The 27,106-nt window shown below is 42.1% G+C and overlaps 1 protein-coding gene across 1 annotated transcript in view; it reads left to right on the forward strand.

Moving 5' to 3' along the window:
- The window catches only part of LOC114438013 (plexin-B1-like), a 43,240-nt gene that overhangs the window by 12,827 nt on the left and 3,307 nt on the right, over window positions 1-27,106 (forward strand). The window contains exons 2-35 of the mRNA XM_028409023.1: window positions 8,009-8,114; window positions 8,612-9,485; window positions 9,837-10,076; window positions 11,169-11,351; window positions 13,479-13,607; window positions 14,293-14,393; window positions 14,478-14,610; window positions 14,706-14,862; window positions 15,053-15,161; window positions 15,318-15,426; window positions 15,697-16,476; window positions 17,551-17,649; window positions 17,727-17,849; window positions 18,268-18,361; window positions 18,440-18,609; window positions 19,784-19,935; window positions 20,035-20,140; window positions 21,040-21,176; window positions 21,278-21,451; window positions 21,907-22,141; window positions 22,218-22,460; window positions 22,568-22,744; window positions 22,852-23,000; window positions 23,086-23,186; window positions 23,268-23,485; window positions 23,616-23,794; window positions 23,880-23,946; window positions 24,432-24,578; window positions 24,788-24,962; window positions 25,271-25,374; window positions 25,505-25,589; window positions 26,075-26,247; window positions 26,444-26,604; window positions 26,888-27,035. Of these exons, the coding sequence (XP_028264824.1) occupies window positions 8,622-9,485; window positions 9,837-10,076; window positions 11,169-11,351; window positions 13,479-13,607; window positions 14,293-14,393; window positions 14,478-14,610; window positions 14,706-14,862; window positions 15,053-15,161; window positions 15,318-15,426; window positions 15,697-16,476; window positions 17,551-17,649; window positions 17,727-17,849; window positions 18,268-18,361; window positions 18,440-18,609; window positions 19,784-19,935; window positions 20,035-20,140; window positions 21,040-21,176; window positions 21,278-21,451; window positions 21,907-22,141; window positions 22,218-22,460; window positions 22,568-22,744; window positions 22,852-23,000; window positions 23,086-23,186; window positions 23,268-23,485; window positions 23,616-23,794; window positions 23,880-23,946; window positions 24,432-24,578; window positions 24,788-24,962; window positions 25,271-25,374; window positions 25,505-25,589; window positions 26,075-26,247; window positions 26,444-26,604; window positions 26,888-27,035 (6,222 nt within the window). The 5' untranslated portion in view covers window positions 8,009-8,114; window positions 8,612-8,621. The remainder of the gene's footprint in view (window positions 1-8,008; window positions 8,115-8,611; window positions 9,486-9,836; window positions 10,077-11,168; window positions 11,352-13,478; window positions 13,608-14,292; window positions 14,394-14,477; window positions 14,611-14,705; window positions 14,863-15,052; window positions 15,162-15,317; window positions 15,427-15,696; window positions 16,477-17,550; window positions 17,650-17,726; window positions 17,850-18,267; window positions 18,362-18,439; window positions 18,610-19,783; window positions 19,936-20,034; window positions 20,141-21,039; window positions 21,177-21,277; window positions 21,452-21,906; window positions 22,142-22,217; window positions 22,461-22,567; window positions 22,745-22,851; window positions 23,001-23,085; window positions 23,187-23,267; window positions 23,486-23,615; window positions 23,795-23,879; window positions 23,947-24,431; window positions 24,579-24,787; window positions 24,963-25,270; window positions 25,375-25,504; window positions 25,590-26,074; window positions 26,248-26,443; window positions 26,605-26,887; window positions 27,036-27,106) is intronic.

The raw sequence follows: 27,106 nt of genomic DNA on the forward strand, positions 1-27,106 counted from the left end.
GTGCATGTTTCCTTGAGCGAGATGGAGAGAGCACAGTCTATTAAGCATTTGACAATTGAAGACCTCCCACTCAAAAAGACCTGCTCAGAGTGTCCTCTGAACCAATCCCCGGAAGCTGGAAGGGGGGGCAAAGGCGTGTCTCCGGAGGGTGGGAGCGTCCATTTTCTTTCTAATGAAGCTGTCCGTCACACAGCTTGTTGACAGAAGGCCAGGATATTACTCCCACCTGCCCACACGCCAAGTCCGGGTCGGTCACTGTACACTAGACAAAACCTAAACGAATTGCATATAGCCTCATCTTAATGTAACAGATGTTATAAGAGTGGCATGTCTCCTTTAAGAAACTGGGCAGTGAGTGTGTGCGAGTACCTGTTTATTTAAATATATAGCAACACAATTTCTGGAATTATTAGCATGAAATTTCCGAATGATTCTGTTTGATTCTGTCAGCGCTGTGGCTAAGTGCAGACCTAGACACCTTCTTACACTTACATTTTTGATAATGTCCTTTTTTATGGTTTCTGACACTTATATGTGTAAAAACCTAAGGTATATAAAGTTTATGTTTTACAGGCTTTTCCTAATTTATGTTCCTTATTAACAAAGATCAATGAAGATCTGTATTGTAGCATATGATTTTGCTAAATGAGGAGTTCACCGCATTAGGTAAGCACATATACCTAATGATACTTTCCTTAGTCAACGCAGCTCAATCAATTGTATGGATTACTTTCTTCTTGGATGAGTGTTTCCAGCTGTCATTTGTCAGTGTTCACGAAGGATTTTAAAGCCGTTTAACCAGTCATTTCCTCATGTAAAGACTGTACTGGGACCAGGAAGTACCCACCAGTAACCACCCAATGAGCGAAAAACTGTGGAGTGTGATCCGGAATGAAATGTGAATTAGGAACGCCTGTCACTGGTCCCTTTTTAGGGCTTCAGGGGGATTATATCAGCATGGGTGCTCTGGCTACAGATGAAACATGTCAGGGATGAAAGTAGGTGGTCCATCCATGCATACATGACGAGGGGACCGGCCATGCCACTGATGTATTAAGACCAAGCTTTGTTTTATTGTTTTGTCCTTTGGTTTAATAGTTAGGTAGCCTTCAACAAGCAACGAGTAGTCAGAAATCTTTGTAGAAATATCTTACCCCCATAGCAAGCAATTTTCCCTCTAAGACTGACACACAAACTTCTTAAAGTTTGGAGTCAGTAGAGTGGAGTTTCATCAGGCTTCCAAAAGGCCTGCAAGTTCAGGTCAATACCCCAGAAGTTGATGACTTTAAGCACTACTTATCAAAAATGAAAATGCATCATATTTTTCCTTGTAGACTCAGAACAGCTAAAGTTTAAGAAAATAACATTATTTTCCCTGTAGTAGCCAGTAATCTACTTTTAAAATTATGAGCTTATTGGATTTGACACTAAAGGGATAAACATTCCGGTCTAACCTCTGTTTCACTAGGTAATAAGCAATGATGTAAAGACATAATGCCCTAGGACAGGAGCAGCAAAGAACCCCTGACTAAACATTTAGAAAATGCTTGGCATCCCGATAGGCGCCTAAGATACCAGGCATGGAGGACGGAGAGGAAAGGCTAGAGCAAGAGGATATGCTGAGACAGAAGGAGACGCAGGACTGGCTCCACTTAGCATGTTATGAGTCAAGGGTTCGCCAGGGGTCATGAGCTGCATGAATAAAACAAATCATGTTCTCACATCCCTGTTTTCAAGCTCTCACATCCACCAGTGAGATCCTGTGGGAATAGATCAGGGCTTCTTTAGGCTTATTCTGGCCTTTTGAGGAGACACACTGCATCTTTCATAACCATAAAACTTATTAAACTGGAGGCTGGGCAGAAGGCAGACCAGACTTCCTCTGCTCAGTCCAGGCATATTAGCAATCATACTCTGCTTCACTGTCAATGGTTTTGTGGTTGGTTGTGGCACTTATTATTATTGTCAGCATTGCAATTCAATAATCCAGCAGAAAATCAAGCTTGATGTCACCCAGAGGTCTCTGAATCATAAAAATGATGCTCAAAAATATATTTTTTTAAAGGGAGATTCTTCTGGTCTCAGAAAGGGCCTCCAGTGTTGTTAGTCCTCAGACGGTGTGACAAGCTGATTAAAATGCCCACAGACTGAGAGAGCTAGACCTCCACTCTCTATTCACTGGGCCCAGGCACGTCGTCACGACAACGGGGGACAACAAAGGACTTTTTCTCAGGCTATTGAGTGCTGTGAAAGAAGAGGCAGCCATGTGTGTCTATGTGTGTGTGAGAGAGTTGGAGTGGGGATGTGGCTGTACAAGCCGTAGGTGGTAATGTATGCAGACCATCCACAAACAAATGAATACACATGCACCATCCTACTGCTGCCCTCTTAGCATTCTGCCACACAATGACCATACCAATGTGTCCTCGATGACGTGATGCTTCATCCGAGCATATGGTCAGTCTGAATACAAACCCCGAAACTGGCACAGAGACTCTATTTAAGCCTGCTTTGTCTTTTTGTAGACAGACTGCAAATGCCTGTCTCTGCCTATTTTTACCGTTATATTTCTTTCTTTTTTACCAGAGTAATAGCTTTGGAAAGAGGGTGTAATTCCAGCACAATATTCTTTTAAATGAATAATTACACTAACACAAACTTTGACTACATAAATACTTGTACGGACTATATGAAGGCATGTCAGTATAGAGCTCAACTTACAGTTGATTTTTACCAAACATGTAGGCTACTATTCTCGATTAAAGTAAAGTATACTGAAAAACTTACTCTGATATGTCACCTACCTCTGTGCACCAATCAGGTTTTAACTTCTTCTGAATCAGAACCTTATGACTGCCTGGTGGTGAAACAGTTAAGATTTCCATCCAAGTTGCCAAGGAGGCTTAAAGTCTGTCAACAAACTGCAGCCATATTGGACAGCATTTTACTAACCAAACCGAGCAATGGGTTTAACATTAAAACAGTCTCTTCCTGCCCAGCACAGCTGTTGCTTCCTTATATAAGCCACTGCACTTTCAGATGTTTTTGTAAACAATTTCAGTTTTTTTATGAACTGTGTCTATGCTTTGTCATGCATCCCTCTCTCTTTTACTTGTGGTGTCATTGTTGGTGTGGCCGACTGGCTGACTCTCCTATGGGAGATGGCAGAGGTCTATAATTGTGGCAGGATTTGTTGGCTGCTGTCCTCGCTGTTGTGGCCCAACCCTCTCAGCAGAAGCTCTTTCTCAGGATCTGACCACTGGCCACTTAACACACTCGCACACAGGAGATAATGAGAGTGCACAACCTACAGCCGCTCACAGAGTGAATACATTCTCACTGTTATTATCATAATTTAACTATATGGTGGAGTTTCAATTTTGGTTCACAGTGTACTATTTGAGGAAGGCGGTGCATGGAGACCATGTTTTCCCATCAAACTATATTCAAACATGCACTTTTTTTTCTATAGCAGACATACTTATTAAGCGTGTTTTACTGGCCTGCAGGGCCGCCTGGGTACTATAGCCATTTCCCTGTCCCTGGTTAAAAAGTTAAACTGAGCATCAGCTGCTATTGTCAATCATTCTCTCTCTCTCTGTCTTATTACGTCTATCGACCCCTTGCTTCCTCTTGCCTGCTCTTTGATCTGTTTGCCTGTTGAATGTTGAACTGAAGAATTACAGCACCATGAGTTCCAGTCTGTCATATTTCCATGACAGCACCAGTCTTCTTTCACCCATCAAGTTCAGGTCAGGAGGTCGAAGGCTGTGTTGTCATATGCTGGGGCACCAGTTACTTAAACTTATTAAAGTCTTTGGCATGCTCACGGTTAAAAATGCTAATATTTTGCATGTTACATTATAATATTATATCCTAAAGTAGCAGTACCAAAACATTTGTTTCTGGATGACATTTGTGTATTATTGTAATTTTTTGAAGTGATTTATTTCATACTGTTGTGTTACTGCAGTGTCCCTTTCTACTTTTTCACTGCAAACAAAAAAAAATGAAATTGGAATGGAAGTAAGCCATCATGGATAAATTGCAAAAAAAACTACATTATATTCATTATTAATGAGTTTCCATAGTGTTGTGTATAACCTTTTAAGTCTGCTGATAGACCACTTGATGAATGATGATCTGTATAGATTAAAGATAATGGGAGCTCATCAGTAATAGATAATAGCGGATGAAATTTGTTGCTCTTACAGTGGACCTCAGGTTGTGCGTGACATGCTGTACCAAGCAGCAAAGCTTAACACCTGCTTTTCCCAGGGAGAGCACTGCTGTATCCAGGGTGAAAGGATCCTGTCATAAAACGGGTTGCCTGTGTGGGTGTGTGCACTTGATAGATTTGCGTGTGTGTGTAGACTCTTTTTAAGGGAAGTGGCTTTTATCCTGTGTCCGTTCAGCGTAGCCACTTGGTCGTAGAGCTGTGAAAGGGACACTATTCCCCCCAGCAGCAGAAACAGAGAGGCCCTTCACCACACCGGAGGGACAGAGAGAGACCCTCTGTGCCTGCATGTGAACTGAGTGGAGAGAGATGGCCATTTACCCCAAAGAAGGCGACGGAAATGGAGAGAGGCCAAACGTGTGTACTTCTGCTTTTCATAATATTAGTGATCTAAACATACTGATCTAATTTGAGTAGGATAACCAGATACTACACTATATGCAAATACACATGTTTGAACTAAATCTAGATTGAAAGTGATGTGAAAGGTGTGATCATGCCCTTAGGTTGTTGTTTGGAAAAAGTAGGTTGGTTATGCGTGTAATTATTCATGTTTAGGCTCACACTGGCAGTGATAGACTCACAACAGGCAGTACTTTCCAGTGGTGAAGTGAATCAAAATAATACACAAAGGTTTCCTTGAGGCTGTTCTCAAATCCCTGCCTGCCTGCATAGGTGGCTTCCCACCACAGGTCTGCTAACACTTCTCCTCTGTGCCCCTTTATGGTTAACTTAGAGCTAGGCAGTATCAGGCAATGCTAAAATAGCAACAGCCAGTCACAAATCTGAGCTTCAAAAACCACTCTTCAGGAAATCTGTGGGTAACATGACAGAGGTTTCATCCCTCTACAGTTTATGCAGAGTTGCTTGTTTATCAGAGACTTGTTACTCTGTTGAGTCACAGTTTGAATATACTTGGCATGTTTTGTTGTAATAAAAAAAAAACTTTATCCATGATGATGGTTATGTTTGGTACCATTTACATGGTACATGTGAAATTCAAAACCCATACCCAGACAGTACATTTGCACTTTACTCTGATTGCTGTCAGCCCTATTCTGACTTAACATTACTGTATTCATTGTAACAGCGCAGTGATTGCATTGATGCTTATCTAGATGTGTTACTGATCAGCCTTGCATTGTTGTCAAGAATCTTCTCCAGCATTACCAGCTTTTAAGAGTGAAACACTGCCTTATCAGACTTCAGTGATTGTGCTCTTACCATAAGTCTTATCTGTAACATGAGTTACCCACTAACATACACCAGCATTTTCTGCTTCCTTCTTTTAAATCAATTCCCAATTGTTTGACTGGTCTGTATATTATCACTGGTAGAACTCAAACAGATCCCTTGATACTCTCTGCATTGTACTCTTTGGATGGGATCTACAGATGCTACTGTTGCAGAGCCTGGTGCCTGGGGCGCGACGCCAGCCGAACCACCACAACATAACAATGCAAGGCAGAGCTCAGTGGCTCCGAGCCCACTGTCCCCCACTGTCCCCGTGCTGTTGACCTCACATATTTTATGGGGTCTTAGGCGTTCAGTGGGCTGTCATGGCTCATTAGGAGCTTTAGAAATGAACTTGCACAGCCGGCCCTCTGAGTGATTAATAAACATGGACAGAGAGAGAAAGCGAGACAGATAGGAATGGGTAGGGCAAAAGTTCACAGATGAGACTGCAGTCTGAGAAGTTTATAAAGGTTCATAAATACATTTGTACAGTATATCAACATTTCTCTTACTGTTGAGGGTGGGGATGGGGATGGGCTGCTGTCCTGTAGCCAAAACAACCCTGATTTTGGGGATAGAGACACATTTCTGTTATAGAGGCTTTTCCACCCCGACGAGGCTAAAATTCTAAGTAAATAGCTAATGTTTACTCCATAGTTCCTATGCAACAATCCTTCCTCAATTCAGTGTAATGGCCTGCCAGAGGTTATTTATAGGCTGTTAGACTGTGCCCTATGGAAGAACATGCTGCATACCAGACACAACTGATGAACTCTGGAGATTGTTGGTGAACAGCATGAGAGAAAACTCCACCCCTTAGCTCCTCAAAAGGGTGTCACTGGTATTTGTATTACTACCAAACACTTCACAGTAGGAGTGAAGTAGAAGCAGTGTGCAGCAAAGGCCAAAGTTAGGTAATGAAGCTCTTGTAATAGAGGCATGCTCAGTGTTACTATGGTAAAACTGTAACTGACCAATTATGAAAACTAAGTACAGTATGGTTGATGGATGATGTAAAAATGTTTTCCTTAAAAGGTCTTAAATGTCAGGAGAAATTGGACTTCCCCTCTTGCTAGCAGTTTCAGCTGTATTTCTCATGTCTCCGTTCTTCCACATCCATCTCCACTTTGTCCCACACCACAGTCATCCAGTCTGATCTCATGGTAGCTCGTTCATTGCTGGTTGGTAAGAGGAAGTTCCCATGGAGATGGGGTCGCCTTGGGCTATAAATATGTTGACTGCGTCATCTTGGTCGGTCAAAGATCAGGTGAGGACGCCTGTTTAGAGAAGCAGTGAAAATTTGTCTTGATTTGTTCCCAGTTTCTCTTTTATAGACTGGAAGAGACTGAAATATGTTATTAGTCTTACAGAAAGTTATTTTCATTTAGTTCCGTCTGAATTGAATTTATGTGATTGAAGTATATTTGCCTTAAGTTGCTCTAGTCTTAGCAAATGAATGAATGAGTGAATTAAAAAAAACATATGTGGAGGGATTTTGCTTACCAAAAAGGCCATCTTTATAATATGATATATAATAAAACTTTGGATATCTAAAATGATCTCCACACTGGCCACCTTAACATTTTTTTATATTGCTCACTTAAACTCTTTTGTGAGAGCTCCAGCAGATTTGATTAAATAAAACATGAAGCGCAATAATAATTTGTTTGTTTTATATATATATATATTTCATAAAGACTAGTCCTCCGCTGTCTCAGAGGACTATGTGAATCTTCAGCCCTGTTTAACTGACTGTACGGGCCACTCCTCTTCTGATACACACTCACATCACAGCCTCAACTCAAATCCTCTGACAGTGGGCGTGGAGGTTATTTCTTATTATACTTCTTATTCTGCTCATGAATAAGTAAAGAGGAGGACTGAGACACACTCACCCACTTACCAGACACATGCACCTGCTCCTGGAAGGCCCCCAGTTATGTACGAACACACATACACACAGAGATTCCCGTCTCCTCCCTGTCAGCCCCTCCTAATCTTTGTCCTGATTGCAGCCCCAGGGGGTAGACAGTTAGGTGAGATGGCACTGCATGTTTAATGTCTCTGCAGTCTATTCACACTTCAGGGTAATATTTGAAATATTACATTTCTCCCCCTTGTATGTCCCCCTTGTATGTTTGCTGCCATTATTCAGGGTATTGGGGCATAAGTAATACTTGTCAGCGTTTCATTTCTGTCCCCAGTTTCAGGTTTGTTTCACACGTTATGGTTCTATGTGACCTTTCTTGGTGAGGTCAGTGAAAGGTCCGAGGAAACTGTTCAATTATTAAAGTGGTTTTTCTCTAATGCGAAGGCTCTCAGTGTCCATAAACCACTTCCCTCAGAGGTGTTGATGGCTGCAGATATGGGAAATGAGAGTTGTTGTTTTGAATGTTCCAGCTTTTGCAAGTTTGGTGAATATACAGTGGTGAAGTTATAAACATCATGCTGGTAATCATATACTTGGTGCTATGACATAAAGAATAGCATGAAAGAGATTTATTTTAAAATCATCTCTCCCTCCTTTGTCTACAGATCACAAATCCCCTGTGTTGCTACATTTCACTGACAGGGGAAAGGACTGGGCTATGATTCCAGGCGGAAGGGCGAAGCAAGTCTTCATTTAACAATACCTTAAATGGTGAGACGCCATTCACAGAAGTGTATTCATGCGTTTTGCTTCACCTTATATTTTTGTTCATTTGAATGTGATTGTTGTATGTGATCATTTGACAACAGCCAGACTGTGTGGCAGCTGGGATTTCCTGTGTACATCATCAGCACACTTTTTTGGTTGGTTCCATTTGCAGTCTGCACACCTGTCTACAAATGCAGACTTCAAATTGAAATTAGTTTAGTTTTTTTTAATTTTACTTTTTACAAGTTATAGAATCTTTCATTTAAACTCTTGAAATGAGTGTGCTTTGAGATGTGAGAGCCAAAAGAAAAAGAGCAATTTCCTCCTAGCTTAAATTCTTAAGAGGTTCTTGCCACATCCTTCTCTTAGCTAAAACCTAAGCTCTGTAAAACTCTTAAACTTGCACTATACTCAGCTATTCTGAAGCAGCTTTAGCTGTATTGAATGTTGATGCTTAATCTCAAACAGTTGCTAGCATAACCCTGTTTTTTTCCCCTCAGAGTGTTTGCCATGCTACATGGGAAGGCTCTAAACTCCACCCTGGTCTTGCTCCTCATCTTTAACATCTTTGCTACCTTCCATGGTCGCTCCTACCCACGGTTTTCCCGCAATGACACTGAGTTCCAGCACCTGGTGCTCCACCCAGATCCCTCTGTGGGGACGGTGTATGTGGGTGCCAGAGACCATCTTTTCCAGCTGGATGGATCAGACGGGCTCAGGCTGGAGCAAGAGGAGACGACCGGTCCCGTAAGTGACAGCAAAGACTGCCTTCCTCCAGTCACAGAGTCAAACTGTCCCCAGGCCAGAAAAACCAGTAACCACAACAAATTACTGCTGGTTGATCCAAAGGCTTTAGAACTGATCACCTGTGGCAGTGTCCACCAGGGCACCTGCCAGAAACGCAACCTGACGTCCATCAAGGAGGTTCTCTTCTCCACAGAGAGGCCTGTGGATACGCAGTATGTTGCAGCCAATGACCCATCAGTGTCAACTGTGGGGCTGGTGGTGGGGCTTGACGATGGGAAAAGGACGGTGATGTATGTGGGTCGGGGATATACTGCCAGCCACCCACCAATCTCCACCCGCCACCTTTCATCAGAACCGGTGTTTTCCTACGAAGAAACAGCCAAGCTGGCTGTGGCTGGCCGTCTGTCGGAATATGACCATCATTTTGTGACAGCTTTCATGCGACGTTCATATGTGTACTTCTTGTTTTACCGCCGTGACATCAAGTCAGTATCAAGGGAGTACCGGACCTATGCTGCTCGAGTGTGCCTGGAAGACACCTCCTACTATTCATATGTGGAAATTCCTCTTGTCTGCCAATCATCATCCTCTACTGATAGGAGTTACAGCCTACTCCAAGCAGCCCAGGTAATTCTGTGGGTTTAAATCAAAACATTATAACCACTTGTGCCCCTCTTGTGCATCTAAAACTGCTCTAGTTTGACAGGGCAAAGGCTTGCTGTGGTCCACACATTTTTAAATTTAAGACTAGACTTCCTAAATCTTGACATGTACAGTGGTTATTACATAAATATATCATTAATTATTGTAACATAACTATTAGCATTATCTCAGTTGTTTATTTGTTCATGTTTCTGAAATTACCAACATTGTGTCAGTTATAAGGAGCATAAGGGATCTTTAAATCTTGCTTTCACATCAGGGTTACACTGGTGTTTAACTTGCCAGAGTTTTGCCTCCACGCCTTTGTTGCAACAGGTGGGACAAGGTGCAGGCCTCCAGGGTGAGGATCTGCTGGGAGTCTTCTCCACCCGCATCAGCTCCACAAACAATGGCCCCTTGGATTTCTCAGCTCTGTGCATTTTCCCTCTGGATGAGCTCGACAGACACATCGACTCCACCCGTGACCTCTGCTACACCCAAGATGGGCGGGTAGAAGGAAGAGAAGTGGCTTACATAGAGTACGAGGTCAAGTCCAGCTGTGCCAACCTTCCCTTGGTAAGAATAAAGGAGAAGGAGGGAGTGAGGTTGTTGCATATTTTGAAGCAGAGTTGTCCTTTGTTAAAAGAAAATATATTGGAGATTTTGAACTAATGATTCTGATAATAACATGCTCATACAGGCCTTTAAATGTTGTTGTTTGCTCTTGTTATGGCATGTAAACAGGCCTTACATTAGTTATATTAAAAGCTGTTGTATTCTTAAAATGTACCTGTACTAAGCATGTCAACTCAGCTGGCTAAAGTGCTCTAAGGAAGACAAAACAGATATACAGCCAAGTTACAATGAATGGCTGTACTGGCAAGATTAGGCTGAGCCTTTAGGAAGGAGCAGCGACTGCACATAATGGATGGATGGAAGTTTAGTAATGAGGGCCTTGTTGAAAAGCTCTGAGCTCCCAGATTCCCCACGAGCAGCTATGCCCAGCTGCAGCCAGCCAGGGACCCCCTCCTCTGCCCTGCAGCCCCTCAGGTCCTGCCAGACCTCAGAGCCATTTAATGGGATCGTTAAGGATCAATAAACCAAACTAACCCTGAATCATCTGAGCTACTGCTTAATGAGCGCTGACAAGAAGGGAGTCCTTTTGAAACCCACTGACATAAGTGAACAGAGTGAGAGAAAGGGGGAGGAAACAAAACATGGAAATAGAAAGACCATAGCACAGATAAAGGAAGGGAAAGATGTTCTAGAGCACAGATCTCCTTCCAACAAATATAAGCCATCTTGTTTTCTTCATAAACAATCTCCGAGTAGGCTAAAAAAAGATGCCCTATTCTGCCTTTATTCAAGGCCAATTATCTGGAGCCAGGGACTAACTGGAACACAGGATTGGAGTGGTTGCTTTGCACAACCGAAAGAGCGAGTTGGTTGTCTCTGAATGCTTTAATCTGTTGTTGCAATCCTCTTACCATGTATTAAGAAGATTCAGAGGCTCTGAGGCAATATAAGGAATATCAACTTATAGTCCCATGCTTAAGGTTTTTGCAAATAAATGTGATAGCATAAATAAGAAAATCACTATAGTGAAGTATAGTGAAGAGTTGTGTTTATTTGAGAAGAATGCAGCTAACCAGATTCTTTTTCTGTCAGAATACCCTGAAGGCATATCCCTGTGGTTCTGACCACACCCCGAGTCCAATGGCTAGCCGGGCCCCGCTGGAAGCTAAAGCAGCCTGGCACACCTCAGCTGCCCGGCTCACTGCCGTGGCTGTCAGCGTCAGAGAGGGACACAGCATCGCCTTCCTGGGAGATTCTAAAGGGACTCTTCACAAGGTAGCTCATATTTTTCATTTCTGAAGGGCCTTGGAAGACACACACCCGAATGCACTGGGAGGAAGGCAGGGAAAATGACCTGACATCACCAGTGCCATGGAAATATTTGGACCATTTGGCAATTTCTTAATAAGCCAGTGCAAATTTTCCATTTGTTGCAGTCACACAAGTGTTAACTTGTTTGTGTCCAAGAGCCCTGCCCTTGCGGTTAGTACTGTCTACTAGCCTATGATTCATCCCAGTAAAGCAAACACACCTTAAACCACATAAAACATATGAATTCAGTTTCAGTGATGTTTTCTTTATTCAGGTCTATGCCAGACCCCATGTAATTCTGCATCACTATGTGACTACAGGAAGATTCTCGTCATTCCAGCATTCACAGTGTTCCAACATACACAGCAGAGCATACCATCATGATCCCGTGCTTAATACATTTGCTTTTTGTACTGTGGACTGTAGAGTGTGATTGTTGGAGACAGACTGCATTTTTTAGCTAATGCTTTAAAGCATTGTGTATTTTAGAAAACTAGTTGGAAGTATTTGCCAGGATACATTTTTCATTGGAGTGTCAGATTGTTTGTCAAGGCCTGAGTTTTTGCACTTTGGTCCTAATAATTGAAGCGTATCACTATCTTTTGAACATCTGCATAGATGCAAAAAGCGAACAAGATAAGAGGATTGTAGACATAACTCTACTGTGAGGTATTTGTCTAGTAGGTCTGTTGTGAAAGAGAGTGAGTGAGACATAGACCCAGACTTTTAGGTAGCAGATCAAAGCTGCCCACCATGTAGCCATCCGAAGTAAGCTATTGTAACAGGATTAAAGTTTCACAGCAGGACGAATTCCACAGCATCCAGATATGGTTTCTGCGAGTGTGTGTGTGTCTGTGTGTGTCAGAGGAAAATAAGGTACCTATTGGTGACCCATTTAAATTTAATACTACCTTCATATATTTGCAATAAATGATGTGTGTCACCAGCTTGGCTCAAAATGTCCTCCAAAAGTGAGAGATGAGAAAACTGTGGAGTTAACACTGGAAGTTTAGCAAGAAGAAATCTTTAAAGGGCAATACATGTTTTGATTTTAGATCTATTGTAGTGTAACACTTGCATCGCCATAACCACATCAGCCACAGAAAATAAAATCCACCTACAGTAAAAATGCATAATATTGATTATTTGGATATGTAAGGCACCAACTAAGTCAGATCTTGTAATTGGTGTGTTTGAAGCAGAAATAAATGGCAAGTTGTAAGCTTCATGACTGGGTCATGGGTATCCTCATGAGTAAAGGCTGATCCATGTGGTTTAATCACACAAATGTGCTGCTGTGGCAACCTCTAGGGATGAACTGACTCTGATACATGAGAACCAAAACCTACCCTGCTGACTCACCAAGTTTTTTTAATCCCAGCATACATCCATGTTAAAATTTCCAACTTGATAGCTCAAATAAACATGTTTATGGCTAAGTACATCGTTTTGGTCTCCCCCCTTAATATATCCCTGTTCAAAACTACATGTTAACTTAACAAACAGTGTCCATGCTGACCATTTGAAAAGTTAGAAAAAAACAGGATATTCCAGAGAGACAAGATAGTAGATAATTTCACTGTGCATTGTAATGTTAACTTGTCCAGTATGGGTGGGAGGAATGACTGATGAATGAGTGTTGAAAAAGTGCTTAACATGACATGCAGAGCAACGTACTGCGTAAACATGCCCAAGTCACTAATCGCTTCCCATGCCATTATATGTTGAGTGCATCCTCTTAATGGGACAACTGATTCTCCACTCTGCTCAGAGTGATCGCATTAACATGAGGTAACATGAGAGTTTGAAGGCCTGGGAATCACTTAAGCCAGAGGTGTCTTCCTGCGCTTCATATTGGATTTGACTGCAGGATAATTACATTCATGGCCACTTTTGATGTGATCCCACACAAGTGTGATTTGATTTGTGTTTGAGATGTAAGCTGAAGCAGGCATTCCTTTTACATTATTTTGTTTTTGTCTGCCTTTAATTTTAGCCCTGCAGTCTGTGGAATATAGACCATTTAAACATGCCTGTCGTTCCATATACCACAATTTGTAACTACATCCTCTCTTTTATCTCTTGATCCAGGTATATCTTGGCCAAGATGGTGTGGTGGAGGTGTATGCGAACACAACAATCCATCCCAACTCACCGATTAACAGTGATCTCTTACTGGATCAAAGTGGAGCACACATCTATGTCATGACCAAAACGACTGTAAGTCTACCAAGAATCTAGTTGTGGATAGATATGGGTTAGATGTTTTAAATACTCAAAAGATGTAAAAACAGACTCCTTCCCGTTCTCTCCCTATTCAACCACAGATGTCTCAATACACAAAACTGAGCATGGCACATCATTCATGTCAGACAATTTATCGTTTGTCAGAGTCTGTCAGGCTTTGATACTTCCTCAAGCTGTGTCTCTCACTCTGAAAAAAGAAAATAAAAGAATAAGAGGCAAATGGCATAAAGGAAAACAGAGCGGCCAGCTGGCTGTCTTGGTCAAAGGTCACTAAACCCGCTGTGTGAGTACAACAGTCGGCAGGAGGTGTAAGGTCAGACACAACAATGGTATTGATCAGAGAAAGTGGCCTGTATTGTTTTGGCACACTCCCTACAGAGTGCATGTGTGGGTAGCTATAGATGCTGATAAATGGATGGGGAAACCGCAAGTCTTCACATTGAATGACCTGTGTCACTCCTGAACCACTGAACATAAAGTAATCGGTCATGTTCCAAAAGAATCTCTTGTTGGGTAAATATGAGTTTGTATAAGATACAATATTTGCCTGTTTCTCTCAGGGTAAGCTATTTAGGTAGTTGACATTGATGAAAGAAATTGTTGTGAATAATAAAATTTTATTTCAAATTTTCTAAAAACACAAATAATCTCTCCATAGGTAGAAAAGCGTCCCGTGGCAGAATGTGGAGATCACTTGGACTGTCAGTCCTGTCTCTCAGCCAAAGACCCTTACTGTGGCTGGTGTGTCCTGGAGGGACGGTGAGTTCTGTTATGTTGCCTCAGAAAAAGCATCTTTGCTGTTCCCTGCTACCACTTTCCTGTAACATTGCTGTGGTATTTCAGCTGTGGCCAGCGATGGGAGTGCCAGCGAGGGTCTGTGCAGGGCCACTGGTTGTGGAGTTTCAACCAGACACAGCAGTGTCTCAGTATCCAGTACCTCAGTCTCTACAACATCAGCCGCGGAGAGAAAACTGATGTAATACAGGAGCGAGAGTGGACCAGTATGCTCTGGAATATACTGTTGTGTATCAGCGACAGTCCTTTAATAATCTGTTTTGTTTTATTGTGCAGATCACAGTGTCTGTGGAGGGCCTTCCTAGCCTAAAACAAGTAGAGGCATACTCTTGCTTCTTCCAGGACACAGAAACTCCTGCCTTCCTCACTAATACTGGTGTGATTTGCTCCACTCCTGAAGCAAGCAGTCTGCCCCCCATTGGCCAAGGTGATGGTGAGTATGTGGGTAGATGTTATAAACAGTCACAGTCAAGAAAGTTTTGCTTTACTTACTTTGTGTATCTTCCAGTTCCCCCCTTTGACAATGCCACAGTCAGCATTTATCAGGTCTAGATCTTTGTGATCTGAGTGACACAAACACTGATCAGATCATTTGAAGCTAAAGACTATTTTCTCTGATGCAGAATTTGTGATGGTGACCCTGTCACTGCGCTTCAAAAACGTGACTGTAGCTGAGACAGAATTCACCTTTTACAACTGCAGCTTGGTGCAGCAACTGTCAGGACGCAGGCCGTGAGTACATGCTGTCACTTTATCAGATATGATTTAGTGTAATGCAGTTTTAGCCTATGCGGGCTGCGCAAAATGTTTTTAGCTGGCTACACGTGTTTGTACATGTCCGCTCTGCGTGGATATTGTGTTTAACTAACTAACTTTGTGCTGCGCTAGATGCCAAGGATGTGTTAGCAGTCGGTGGGGATGTAACTGGTGTATCCACCAGCATGTCTGCACACATAAGCACACCTGCGGCCAAGGAGTCACCATCTACAATCAAAACGTGAGTTTATAGAATTAATTCGGGGTCTGTTAGAATCTGTTTATAGTACCAGGTACCAGTACCAGGTTTGTTTTGCTAAACATTTATCATTTTGCATTGTGCACCATGCTCTACATACAGTGTCTGTTTGTTGTCTGGTTGTTGTGTTTTTCATGTTGTTTTTTTACCTTTTTGCATACTCTTAAGTTTTATCCTAATTTTGTTTTTTTTCTGCGCTTTTCTTGTCCTCTCCTTTTGTTGCATGTTCACTTGTGTTTCTCCATCATCAAGTTCAAACCGCCAACACCCACCACCCCTCCACCCACCAGAAAACCGACCCTTTCACCTCCTACTGTCCTGACTACAACAACAACAACAACAACTACAACAACAACTACAGCAACAACAACTGCAGCAGCAACAACACAGCCCCCACCACCCACAGAGACATCTGCCCCCACCACAGCAGCTGTCCCCTCAACTATTACCACAGAGATTCCACCCACTACCTCTCATACTGAATCCACTACATCAGTTACCCTTGCCACAACTTCCCCCTTTGTCAAAATCTCTACCCAGGTTACCACCGTCACTGCACAAGCTGATGTCACCAGCACAGGCCAGTTCCTCTCTGATGTGGAGGGAACTAGTGGCACTACAACAGTGTTTTCAATGGCTGTGGACACTGACACCTCAAATATCACTGACGAAACACCACACACTACATTACCCAGCAGCACTACTGCAGAGGTAGGCTCTCACATAACATTGTTTGAGTCAGTTGGTGAAGCAGTGAGTTCCTCCTTTGAGATAAGCTCCACTACTTTCAGCGGAGTGCCCTTTTTAATTGACATTCCCATCAGTGAGGACATTGAAACCATTCCCTTGGCCCCTTCTGAAGATAATGGTTCACCTCCATGGCTCAATGGGTGGGAGAAGCCAGAGGAGAAGACTGAGCTGGACTCTGTTGCTCAGTCATTTATGGCCACACAGTCACCGACAGTTAATGACTTCAACTCTGAAACTGCAGAAAACACACAATCTGATTCTTCGACTGACTCTTATCTTCGGGTGAGTGCAGAAGTGAAAAAAAACTAAAATGAAAATAAATACTTAGCAAAATGTGCTACAGGAGTCTAAAAATCAAGTGTGCATTAGCTTGCTAATTCATTCAGCAGTCAATCGATCAGGTTTATATCAGATCAGATTTATAGATGCTCTATGAAATGCAAAATACATGCCAAAATATATGGCTGCCAGTAGGTGACATTGAAATAAAGGAGTGTTAGTACATACATGCTAACTACCCTCTCCTAGTTGTACCTTCAGATTAGATGCAGACATAATTAAACAAATTAAATAGTTCAACTATCTGTCAATTACTTGTTTTTCTAACCGGGAAATATTAGATTCAGTATCTACTCTTTCAGTGCAGTACACTGACTGCAAGACCAGCACATGACTGACACAAAATCAATTTACCCTACAGGTTTTATTGACATGTTTTCCCTCTTCATACCATTACTGTTTACCTCATTCAATGCTAGTTTTAAGTAATAATTTTCTGCTGTTTTGTATGAATGAAGGATAGTTAAGCTGTCAACATCATGATCATTTATTGTTTAAAAAACGGCCGTCCTTTCCCTGCGGTTTGGTTTATGTGTTTTAAGTTTCACTGGAATGCTTTTGTGATCTTTTTATTTGTATGCTATTAAGCTTTGATAGCATGACATTAATTTGAAGGATTCAACTTTTTTTGAAAGCATCTAATTACAGATGAAACATTTTTATGCACAGTTTGACCTGGAGTATGTGGACTGTCATGTTTTCTTGACATTCTGATAAGATTCTACTTTTTGTAGATAGGAGGAGAGGACTGTGTGTGCTGTAACCTGTGTATTGCATTGGTTTGAAGAGATGATTATCTCTTCAAACCAATGAGTGCCTTCACAGTGTCCGTTATGCAAAATTTCTTTATGAAAATCAGTGTAGGAAAACCTAAACCTTTTCTGTGATCACACCAAAGAGCAGGATTATTTGTGTAACAGCAGCAAGGTAGGCACCCAGACCCAGATGTATGTATATACGGTATGGCTCCACCCTCTAATGTAAAGATTCTCATCTTTTTTTATAATGTGCCATCAGGAATGTCCATGTGTGGAGAAAGTAAAAGATTCTGCTCTCCTTCCTGTCAATGTGGAGAGGAAGATAACTCTGGTTGGACAACATCTAAACTTGTTTCAGGTGATTCATACAGCTCATTTATTCTGTTGTGCTTTAGTCTTTCAGTATAAAAATACATCTCGATTGTGTACTTTCAGGATGAGGATTTTGACTATGAATGTGTGTTGGACATTGAGAATCGGTCATTGGTGGTGGATGCCTTCGTGGAGCTGGATACTAAACAGCCATCAGTCTACTATATCACCTGTCAGTCACACCAGGTCAGAAATGATCATTCTTAATGATGTTCTGGATGTCAGATCTATTCACACATGCTCTACTTGATCTCTATGCTTGATGTAGTTCCACTTTGAAAAGATGAGCTTTATTTTCTGTTGATATTTCTTTTAATCCACGGTTAGCTTTTAATGTTTGAATCACTGCTGTGCTGCAGCAATACAAGAACTGGCTTTCATCAATAAACACCAATAAATCGGTGTTATGCAATGCAAGCAAATGTCTGTAAACTACAATGTCTTTATTGTCTTTCTGTGTTTGCATGAGTGCGACTCATTAGCATTCATCACCAGATAATTTGACACATACTTTAACTGATGTGCACATGGCTGTGCATAACATCAGCTCATACACATGAAATGCTTATGCTGTGTTCACCATTAACTGCTGGCCTCATTTCAGTATGCGTACTCTGTCTTGATGGAGGAATATCCGGCTACAATCAACGTGAGGAGAAAAAACAACTTCCTCATTGACAGTGCCGAGGATCTGTATGGTGGGTAGGATTGTTGGTGCCTGTTTATATTTCTGAATGTTTCCAGCTCATGAAATACTGTCCTCTCTCTTGCTTTAGTGACTCTGTTCAATTGCTCGGTGGGACGGTCAGACTGCAGTCGGTGTCGTACTGCAGACCCCAAGTACGGCTGCGTTTGGTGCGGTGGTGCTACCAGCTCTCGCTGTGTGTATCAAGACTCCTGCACTGATGAGATCAAACAGACCTGCCCTGCACCAGTCATTCAATTTGTAAGACTTTTTTTTTACTTTCTTTGTATATTCTAGCACACGCCTGTCAATGTAGAAAGATTCTGCAAAGTGGTGAGAACAAAATTCAACCAGTGCTGTGGTGGGCTCTGAATCCAGACCAGAATGGAGTCTCCTATCAGATGAAAGAGGAGCCGAGATGGGATGGGATCTAAACAACATGTAGTTGGTGTAGATTTACTGATGCTGGTGGTCAGCTCGGAGAGGTCTATGGGCACGAAGCAGTCCAGAGTTAGATTATGATCTAGAAGTGGCGGTGTGTCCTCGGCGGTCGGGGGAAGATCATGATTGTTTTTTCTCTATGAGTGATTTTATTGGTGAGAAAGCTCATTAAGACTTCACTACTATGAGCTGCAGGAATACAGGGTTCAACAGAGCTGTGACTTTGTCAGGCTGGCTACAGTGTTATTCTTGTTCTGTTCTATGAATGATGAGTAACAAGCTGTCCTAGCTTTACATAGGGCCTTCTTATACGTCAGTAAAGTGTTTCTCCAGGCCCTCTGGGATTCATCTGATTTAGAGGAATGCCACTTCCTTTCCATCCTTTGCGTCGTCTGTTTCAGCGATCATTTTAACAAGATTTTCGTAGTACGTTTGCATAGTGAGTTTCATAGTAGCTCACAACTACGTTCTCAACTGTTTTCTAACATACACGTGTTGAACTCAGACTTGAGGTAAGCACAGAGAGAAATTCCTCTTGCTTTCAGCAGATGCTTGTGAAGAAGGTCTTTGTAGTGTCACAATCTGCACATACCTATGTCATTTTGCGCAGTTAAGGGCAAAGATTCAATTGAAGTAACAGTAAGCTGTGAACCTGCAGCACCTGCATGTTTTACTTGTTTTCTTGGCATTCAAAGCACAGTTCAGGCTGAAACATGATGAAGTTGCTTGATAGGTGACACATTTCGTTGTCACCCAAGAAAATATGTGCCTGTTCATGTTTGTGTTTGTCTTCTTCTGTTTTTTAGTCCTCACTTGTAGAAAGTAATATATTATCCTCTGAATGTTATTTTAGTATAAAGTAACAATGAAAAGGAAAGTACAACTAAGGCAATTTTGTATTTTCAGTCATTCTCTTGATACTCATCATAAATCATAAAACCTGTTACAGGTTTGAGGCATCAGGTTGTTACTGTCTGTTATGTTTGTCTTTCAGTTGGACCCGGTATCCGGTCCCGTTGAGGGAGGGACAGTAGTGACTATTTCAGGTTCCAACCTCGGCCAGAGAGCTGAAGACATCCAGAACTACGTATTTGTGGCTGGTGTCCCATGCAGCGTCATCCAGAGCAGATATGAGGTCTCCTCAAGGCAAGTCACTGGTGTAACAAATGGTGCTCATAAAATATCCACTGCACCTTTTCCTTTTCTTTTGTCCTTTTCTCTAATTGTTGTGACTGCATCTTGTAGGATAGTGTGTGAGACAACGAGTAGCGGAGGGGAGAAGAGTGGGCAGGCCTCAGTCAAAGTGAGCGGAGGAGGACTGGGGCTATCGGCTCAGATCTTCAACTTCCAGGTAAATTTCTCAGAAATTTCCACTGAGCAAAGCAAACAATAACATCCATAAACAATACGATTTGTCTTCAATGGGAAGGGTACAATTTGCATTTACTCCAGGGTCAAATGACGTGCAGTTGTCATGGATGTATACTGGAATGTGGAAAGTTATGACCCTTCTCCTTAAGTGACCATAAACACGCTTATCTTTTCTGCAGAAATTATTGCAACACAGTGCAGCTATGCAGAAACAATTAAACAGGCGTTTGTAAAAACCAAAGCATCTCTTGGGCATTTTCACTTTCAGTTCACAGGCAGCACTTACTTTGAATTCTGGCATGTTTCCCCCCTGAGTTTTGTTCAGTTGCTTATATGAGAGCACAGTAATCGCTCCTGGGTGTGGACCAAAACAGACGTACCAAGACCTGAGCGGCGGGTCCCTTGGTATTTTTTTAAAAAGAATGCCTCATTTAGAGAACAACTGCGATCTATCAGAGACCAACATCAAGACCAATTGCCACAAACGCTGCTGTTTGTCCAAGAAATAAAATAATGAAATAACTGCACTCACATATAAGATGTCTGTCCAATTAATAAACCAACATCTCCCACATGGATTCTCTTAATTAGGCTTCACTTTATAGTGTCCTTGTTCAATGCAAGTGAACCACTTCAATGCAACAACAACTCGTCAGCTTATTTACATACCAGTAAAAGGGCTGTACGTTTGACAGCAACATTAATTAATTAACCAACACAGTGACAAGTCGATTAATTATTATACTGTGAGGCAACCTTCTTTCCCAGAATCCCCTGTTTTTTCATTTATCTTTTCAATAAATAACCCCCCAGTATCGGACTATTGATTGGACTATTTTTTTTTTATTGTCTCGGCTTCTGCTGCTTCTCTACCTGCAGGATCCCATACTCAAAAGCATCTTCCCCCAACGAGGGCCGAAGGCAGGGGGCTCATCTCTCACCATCAGGGGCCAGCGACTGAGGACTGGACATGCAAGTGAAGTCAGTGTCCTAATTGGAGGAGTGCCATGCTTGGTGTAAGTGTCTTCATTTTACTGTAAAATGATCTATGTTTTTGACAATTTGGTGGATGTGCCTGTAATTGAGGGATAAATGTAAAATGTGTCCCTCTGCTCAGGCTAAGCATCCAGGACAATCACATCAGCTGTCTGACCAGAGGCAGCAACAGAACAGGAGAACACGCCATCACTGTACGCTTTGGAGGAGCCGAGCGCCATCTGCAGGGACTGGTGTATCACTACATGCCCAACCCCAACATCACAAAGGCGGCTCCATCCAAAAGCTTTCTCAGGTGCAGTGCAGTAACTTAAAAATCCATTCTCTTTGGATGGCATAATCATTTTTTGTAATGTAATAATAATACTATTATTACACAACATAGGTACTTTAACGCTTTAAGTCCTGTGGCTTTATTATTTTATCATTATTAATTGCCAAACAACAAATTCAGAATAAGACAAGATTGTCCTACACTCCTGAGATAAGCAGTACGCTCCTCTGTGAAAGGTGATACATGCTTAAGTCAAAGTTCTTTTTTTCTGGCTGGTGTGATTTTTACATTTTTTTTAAATCAAAATGTGTTACTCAAGCTAATCATCAAAGTAATCAACAATCATTTATCTTACAAAATGAATCACAGTACAGAGTGTTGTTATTGTAAAATAAAATAAAGTTTTGCCCGAGCTGCAAAGACAGTTGGCAACAAACTATAACAACCTCTCTTACCCTCACTACGTTCCCCTGCAGTGGAGGCAGAATCATCCGAGTTTCCGGTCAGAACTTGGATGTGGTCCAAGAGCCAAAAATGAGGGTCACTTTGAGTCCTCATGATACCCTCCCTCCCAGGAGGAGAAGAAGCTTCAGTAGGAAGAATGAAGGAAGCTTGAATAGAAGACATAATCGCCATGGTCCAGTGAAGAGATGGAGAAGGATAGTTCCAGAGGCGGACTGCGCCGAGGGAACACTCTGTCATGTCAAACAGGTGAGTTTATGTGGCTGTACAAAAAAATTATAGTGTATTTCTGAGTGTTTTCTTAATACTTTACTGTTCTTTCCAGTATGAGTCCCGCTGCACAGTGAACAGCTCCACCCTCATCTTGTGTCCGACCCCAGCTGTGGGTCCTGAGGCTAGGAGGGCCAGAGTCAAAGTTCACTTCCTGCTAGACAGCCTCCATTTTGACTTCAGTGCAATAGGTAATGAAGCCTTCAGCTATGAACCAAACCCTGAGCTCTACCCGCTAAACAGGAATGACCCCAGCAAGCCCTACCACCACAAACCTGGCAGCATCATCTCAGTGGAGGTGGGTACCAGTAACCAGATGGTGTTTCAAACTTGTTTCTTGGTTAAATCAACTTTTCAATAACAAACTTACAGTTTTATTAAGAAGTGTCATGCTGTATCTTGTAGGGAGAGAACCTGGATCTAGCCATCCACAAGCATGAGGTGGAGGCTTGGATCGGAGATGGCCTGTGTTCAGTAAAAACTCTGACACACAACCATTTGTACTGTGAACCACCAGCGAAGCAGCCATCAGTCATGGCCAGCAAAAAGCCGGATGGCATGGACAGCCTGCCTGAGTTCACTGTGAGTAAATGAGGACGGCTTATTTTAAACTGTTCAGCTACAAATCAAATGATGTTTATACACATACTTTCCCTTCCAATTATCTTCTGTGAAATTGTCCTCCTCAGGTGAGAATGGGAAATTTGAACTTCTCTCTGGGCAGAGTGCAGTATGACAGCCAGGCACACACTACATTCCCTCTGGAAGCTCAGGTGGGAGTCGGGGTGGGAGCATCCATAGTTGCTCTCATTGTGCTCATCATTGTGCTTATATACAGGTAAACACCCTTTAACTCTTTGACTGGTATACCTGTTATTATTTCTAAAAATCAACATTGTGTATGCACCTCTGCTGTTTGTCAGGAGAAAGAGCAAACAGGCCATGAGGGACTATAAGAAGGTTCAGATCCAGCTGGAGAACCTGGAGACCAGTGTGAGAGACCGCTGCAAAAAGGAGTTCACAGGTACAGAAAGATTTCTTACTGACTCAATATGACGCACTATGAATTGACAGAATTATGTAAAACGCCTTTTCTGCTTTTCAGACCTGATGACTGAGATGATGGACATGTCCAGCGATTTGGTAGGTTCAGGGATTCCCTTCCTGGATTACCGAGCATATGCGGAGCGCATTTTCTTCCCAGGCCACCAGGAGTCGCCACTGAGACGAGATCTGGACGTTCCAGAGAGTCGGAGGCAGACTGTGGAGCAAGGGCTGGTCCAGCTGTCCAATCTGCTCAACAGCAAACTATTTCTTACTAAGGTCAGACAAGAATAAATGTAAAGTTATATATGTGGCTGAAGAGTTAAAACACAACCCCTTACCATAATACTGATGTTCCTATGTTTCACTTCTGATTTGTTAAATCTTTTTTTCACATTTGTCTCTCCAGTTTATTCACACCCTTGAGGTGCAGCGGACATTTTCACCCAGGGATCGGGCCTATGTGGCGTCTCTGCTGACTGTGGCCCTTCATGGAAAACTAGAGTACTTCACAGACATCCTGAAGACATTGCTGAATGATCTGGTTGAACAATATGTTGCCAAGAACCCCAAACTGATGCTGAGGAGGTGAGGATGATTCTTCAGCTTTTCCTAGACAAATAAGGATTTTTATCCACAGTGTGTTTATGTATGGCTTTTTATTTCTTTCCAGAACTGAATCTGTTGTTGAGAAGCTGTTGACAAACTGGATGTCCATTTGCCTCTTCACCTTTTTGAGGGTATGTTGTGCAGCATTTTACTCCTGAGTAGTCAGTTGTTTTTTAATACATATACAGAATCCTTGTTTTATATTTTACTGTTTTATAGTGTTGCCTTTGTGATGGAATTAATGCCCAAGAATAAATAATACAAAAGTTACAATTAGCGCTACAGGTCAAGGTTGCTGTGCCTTAGTGAATGTCCCTTATAGTGTTGACGTAATTCTTTTAAAGCCTATTAGTGGCAGGTAAACTTTTCTTAAGGTGCAGTATAGTTGGCTTACACCAAACACTTGCTCACAGCGTATATTTAATTACTTTCACTGCAAGAAGGGGGGGAGACACTTGCTCTGCATTCAACGCACCGCGCATCTAAATGTTTCGCATCAAGCTGTTATCCATGTTTCTGTAAATTAAATGTATCTGATCACTAAGGCTGAATGGACAGTAGGACCACAGGGACATGGAAAGACTCTTATATTAATGAATTCTTTGTGCTCGGTCAGGAGTCAGCAGGGGAGTCGTTCTACATGCTGTTCAGAGCCATAAAGCACCAGGTGGACAAGGGACCTGTGGACGCTGTGACAGGAAAAGCCAAGTACACACTGAATGACAACCGGCTGCTCCGAGAGGACGTGGAGTACCGCACACTGGTTAGGACACATGCATGTTGTTAGTGTTAATGTTGAGGAAAGGCCCATGTTGCCTGGCTTTAATATACTGTATACTGATTAGGAGATGCTGCAGACATATCGTTTGCATGTTTTAATGGAGAATCATTCTTGTATACAGTATATATCATTGTAAGAATCAGATGAAACAACTGACTATCACTAACTGACCTTCCTGCACATCTCTCCAGACTCTAAATGTTGTGATGCCGGCAGCAGCCGCCAGCGGAGGCACCACTGCACAGACCGTACCTGCCAAGGTCCTGGACTGTGACACCATCACTCAAGTGAAGGAGAAACTTCTGGAGCAGACCTGGAAGGGAACGTCCTTCTCCCAGAGGCCACATATTGACTCGTTAAATCTCGGTGGGTCGAGTTGATTTTTACAAAATCTCACTTTTTACTTTATTTATTATAATTATTATATTAAGAGCCTGGGTGTTTCTGTTGCCTGCTTGTGTTCTTTGCTTTTGGAAAAAGCATGTCACTTTTTTGGATCATTATTAGCTTACACCCCTGTGTCATTTGTTAGTCGGAGAGGAGGAAGCTTACCTAAATACAATATATTTAAAAAAGTTTTGAACTTTTTCGAATTAGATGTGGACGGGATTATGTTACACAGTTATGTGTGTTTTATAGTGTTATTGAAGATTACACAAATTATTTTCCTCCAGAGTGGCGTGCTGGTGTTGCAGGTCACCTAATCCTATCAGATGAGGACCTGACATCAGTAGTGCAAGGCTCATGGAAGCGTCTTAATACACTGCAACACTACAAGGTCAGTGCAAGTCTCACACAAACCTAGTATGTGCAGCACTGTTAGAATTGTCTGTGAAATGGTGCATAAAAAGTATTGAAGGCAGCTTTTTTCCATAGTGTGAAATTTGTTATAAAATTGTCTAATGCAGGTTCCTGATGGAGCGACAGTCGCCCTGGTCCCCAGAAACAACAAACATCACCTTCATGACAGTCATGATTACATGCCTGGAGAAAGTAAGTGTGTACTAAAGATGTTTCACATTATTCTGATATGAACAGATATGAAAGAGAACATCTACACAAAGATTTTTTGATCTGCTCTTCAAAAAAGATTAAAAAGCCAAATCCATTCCCTGAAATACTTTTTTTCTGTTAGCTAAGTCTCTGTAAACCATTTTCAGACTCAACTTCATTCAACAGGGGACACAAAACATTCAAATAAAATTGCAAATAAATTGGTTCTTTGTCATTACTAAGGATGATTAATCTATAGCAGAGCAATAGCTTCATCTAGTCTTTGATGAGCAGCTGAACAGTGTTTAAATGGCCAGTAGAGGGCATTGTTTGACTGTTTATACATACTGTATTGGCAGTAATGTGCGACCATCATGAACTGTGATGTCTGTAAGGACCGCAGCTGTATGTTAGTATTATACACTGACATTTGTTTTATTTAGCCTGCACCCATTCTAATCTAATTGTTTGACCCCTCCTATCAGAGACCCCTATGCTGGATGATGGGGAGGAAGGAGGCGTGAGGCTTTGGCATCTGGTAAAAGCCAGCGAGGAGCCTGAGCTCCCCAAACACAGGAGAGGCAGTGTGAGGGAAAGAGGCGGGGAGAGAGCCAAGGCCATCCCTGAGATCTACCTCACACGCCTGCTCTCCATGAAGGTAAAACTGATGCACTGGGATCTGCCACACACGTCTTCTTCGCAGAACTATCCCAAGCAACAGGCTTTCTGTTTTAAAGTTGATATTTCTCTTAACAAGATCAAGATTATAATCTCAAATTGTATGTGTAAAATTAGAGGAATATCCCTTTAATGGTTTAAAGGTTGGTTTCATGCTGTATGTGTCTGTGTCTCAGGGCACTCTGCAGAAGTTTGTGGATGATTTATTCACTGCGATTCTCAGCACCAGCCGTCCTGTACCGCTGGCTGTCAAATACTTTTTCGACTTGTTGGATGAGCAGGCTCAGCAGCACAACATCTTGGACCCTGAAACCATCCACATCTGGAAGACCAACAGGTAAGAAGGCAGGAGCAGCTTGTAAAAAGGGCTGCAAGCCAAAAGTGGGTCACAGGCCAATTCTGGTGGGCCGCCATGTGTGAAAATATGCTTCAGAGGGAATTTCATCTAGAAGGTTAAGAATGTCTTACGTCAGTAAGGCCTACAGACACAACACATATGGACAACAGAATACAGGAAGGTCACAAACAATACAGTTTTAGTATTAGTATTGATGTTATGTGACAGATATGCTGCGTTAATCACTGCTTACTTCTAACAATGTTCTCTTTTCACCAAACAGTTTGCCACTGCGGTTCTGGATCAATATCCTGAAGAACCCACAGTTCATCTTTGACGTACAGACCTCAGACCATGTGGACGCTGTTCTGTCCGTCATTGCACAGACCTTTATGGATTCCTGCACCATCGCTGACCACAAACTGGGACGGGTTAGCTAATAACACCAACATGCTCCAAAGATCATATCACACACATTCAACAAAATTTAAATAACCATCAT

Source organism: Parambassis ranga, chromosome 7 (assembly GCF_900634625.1).
Source record: "Parambassis ranga chromosome 7, fParRan2.1, whole genome shotgun sequence".
NCBI lineage: Eukaryota > Metazoa > Chordata > Actinopteri > Ambassidae > Parambassis > Parambassis ranga.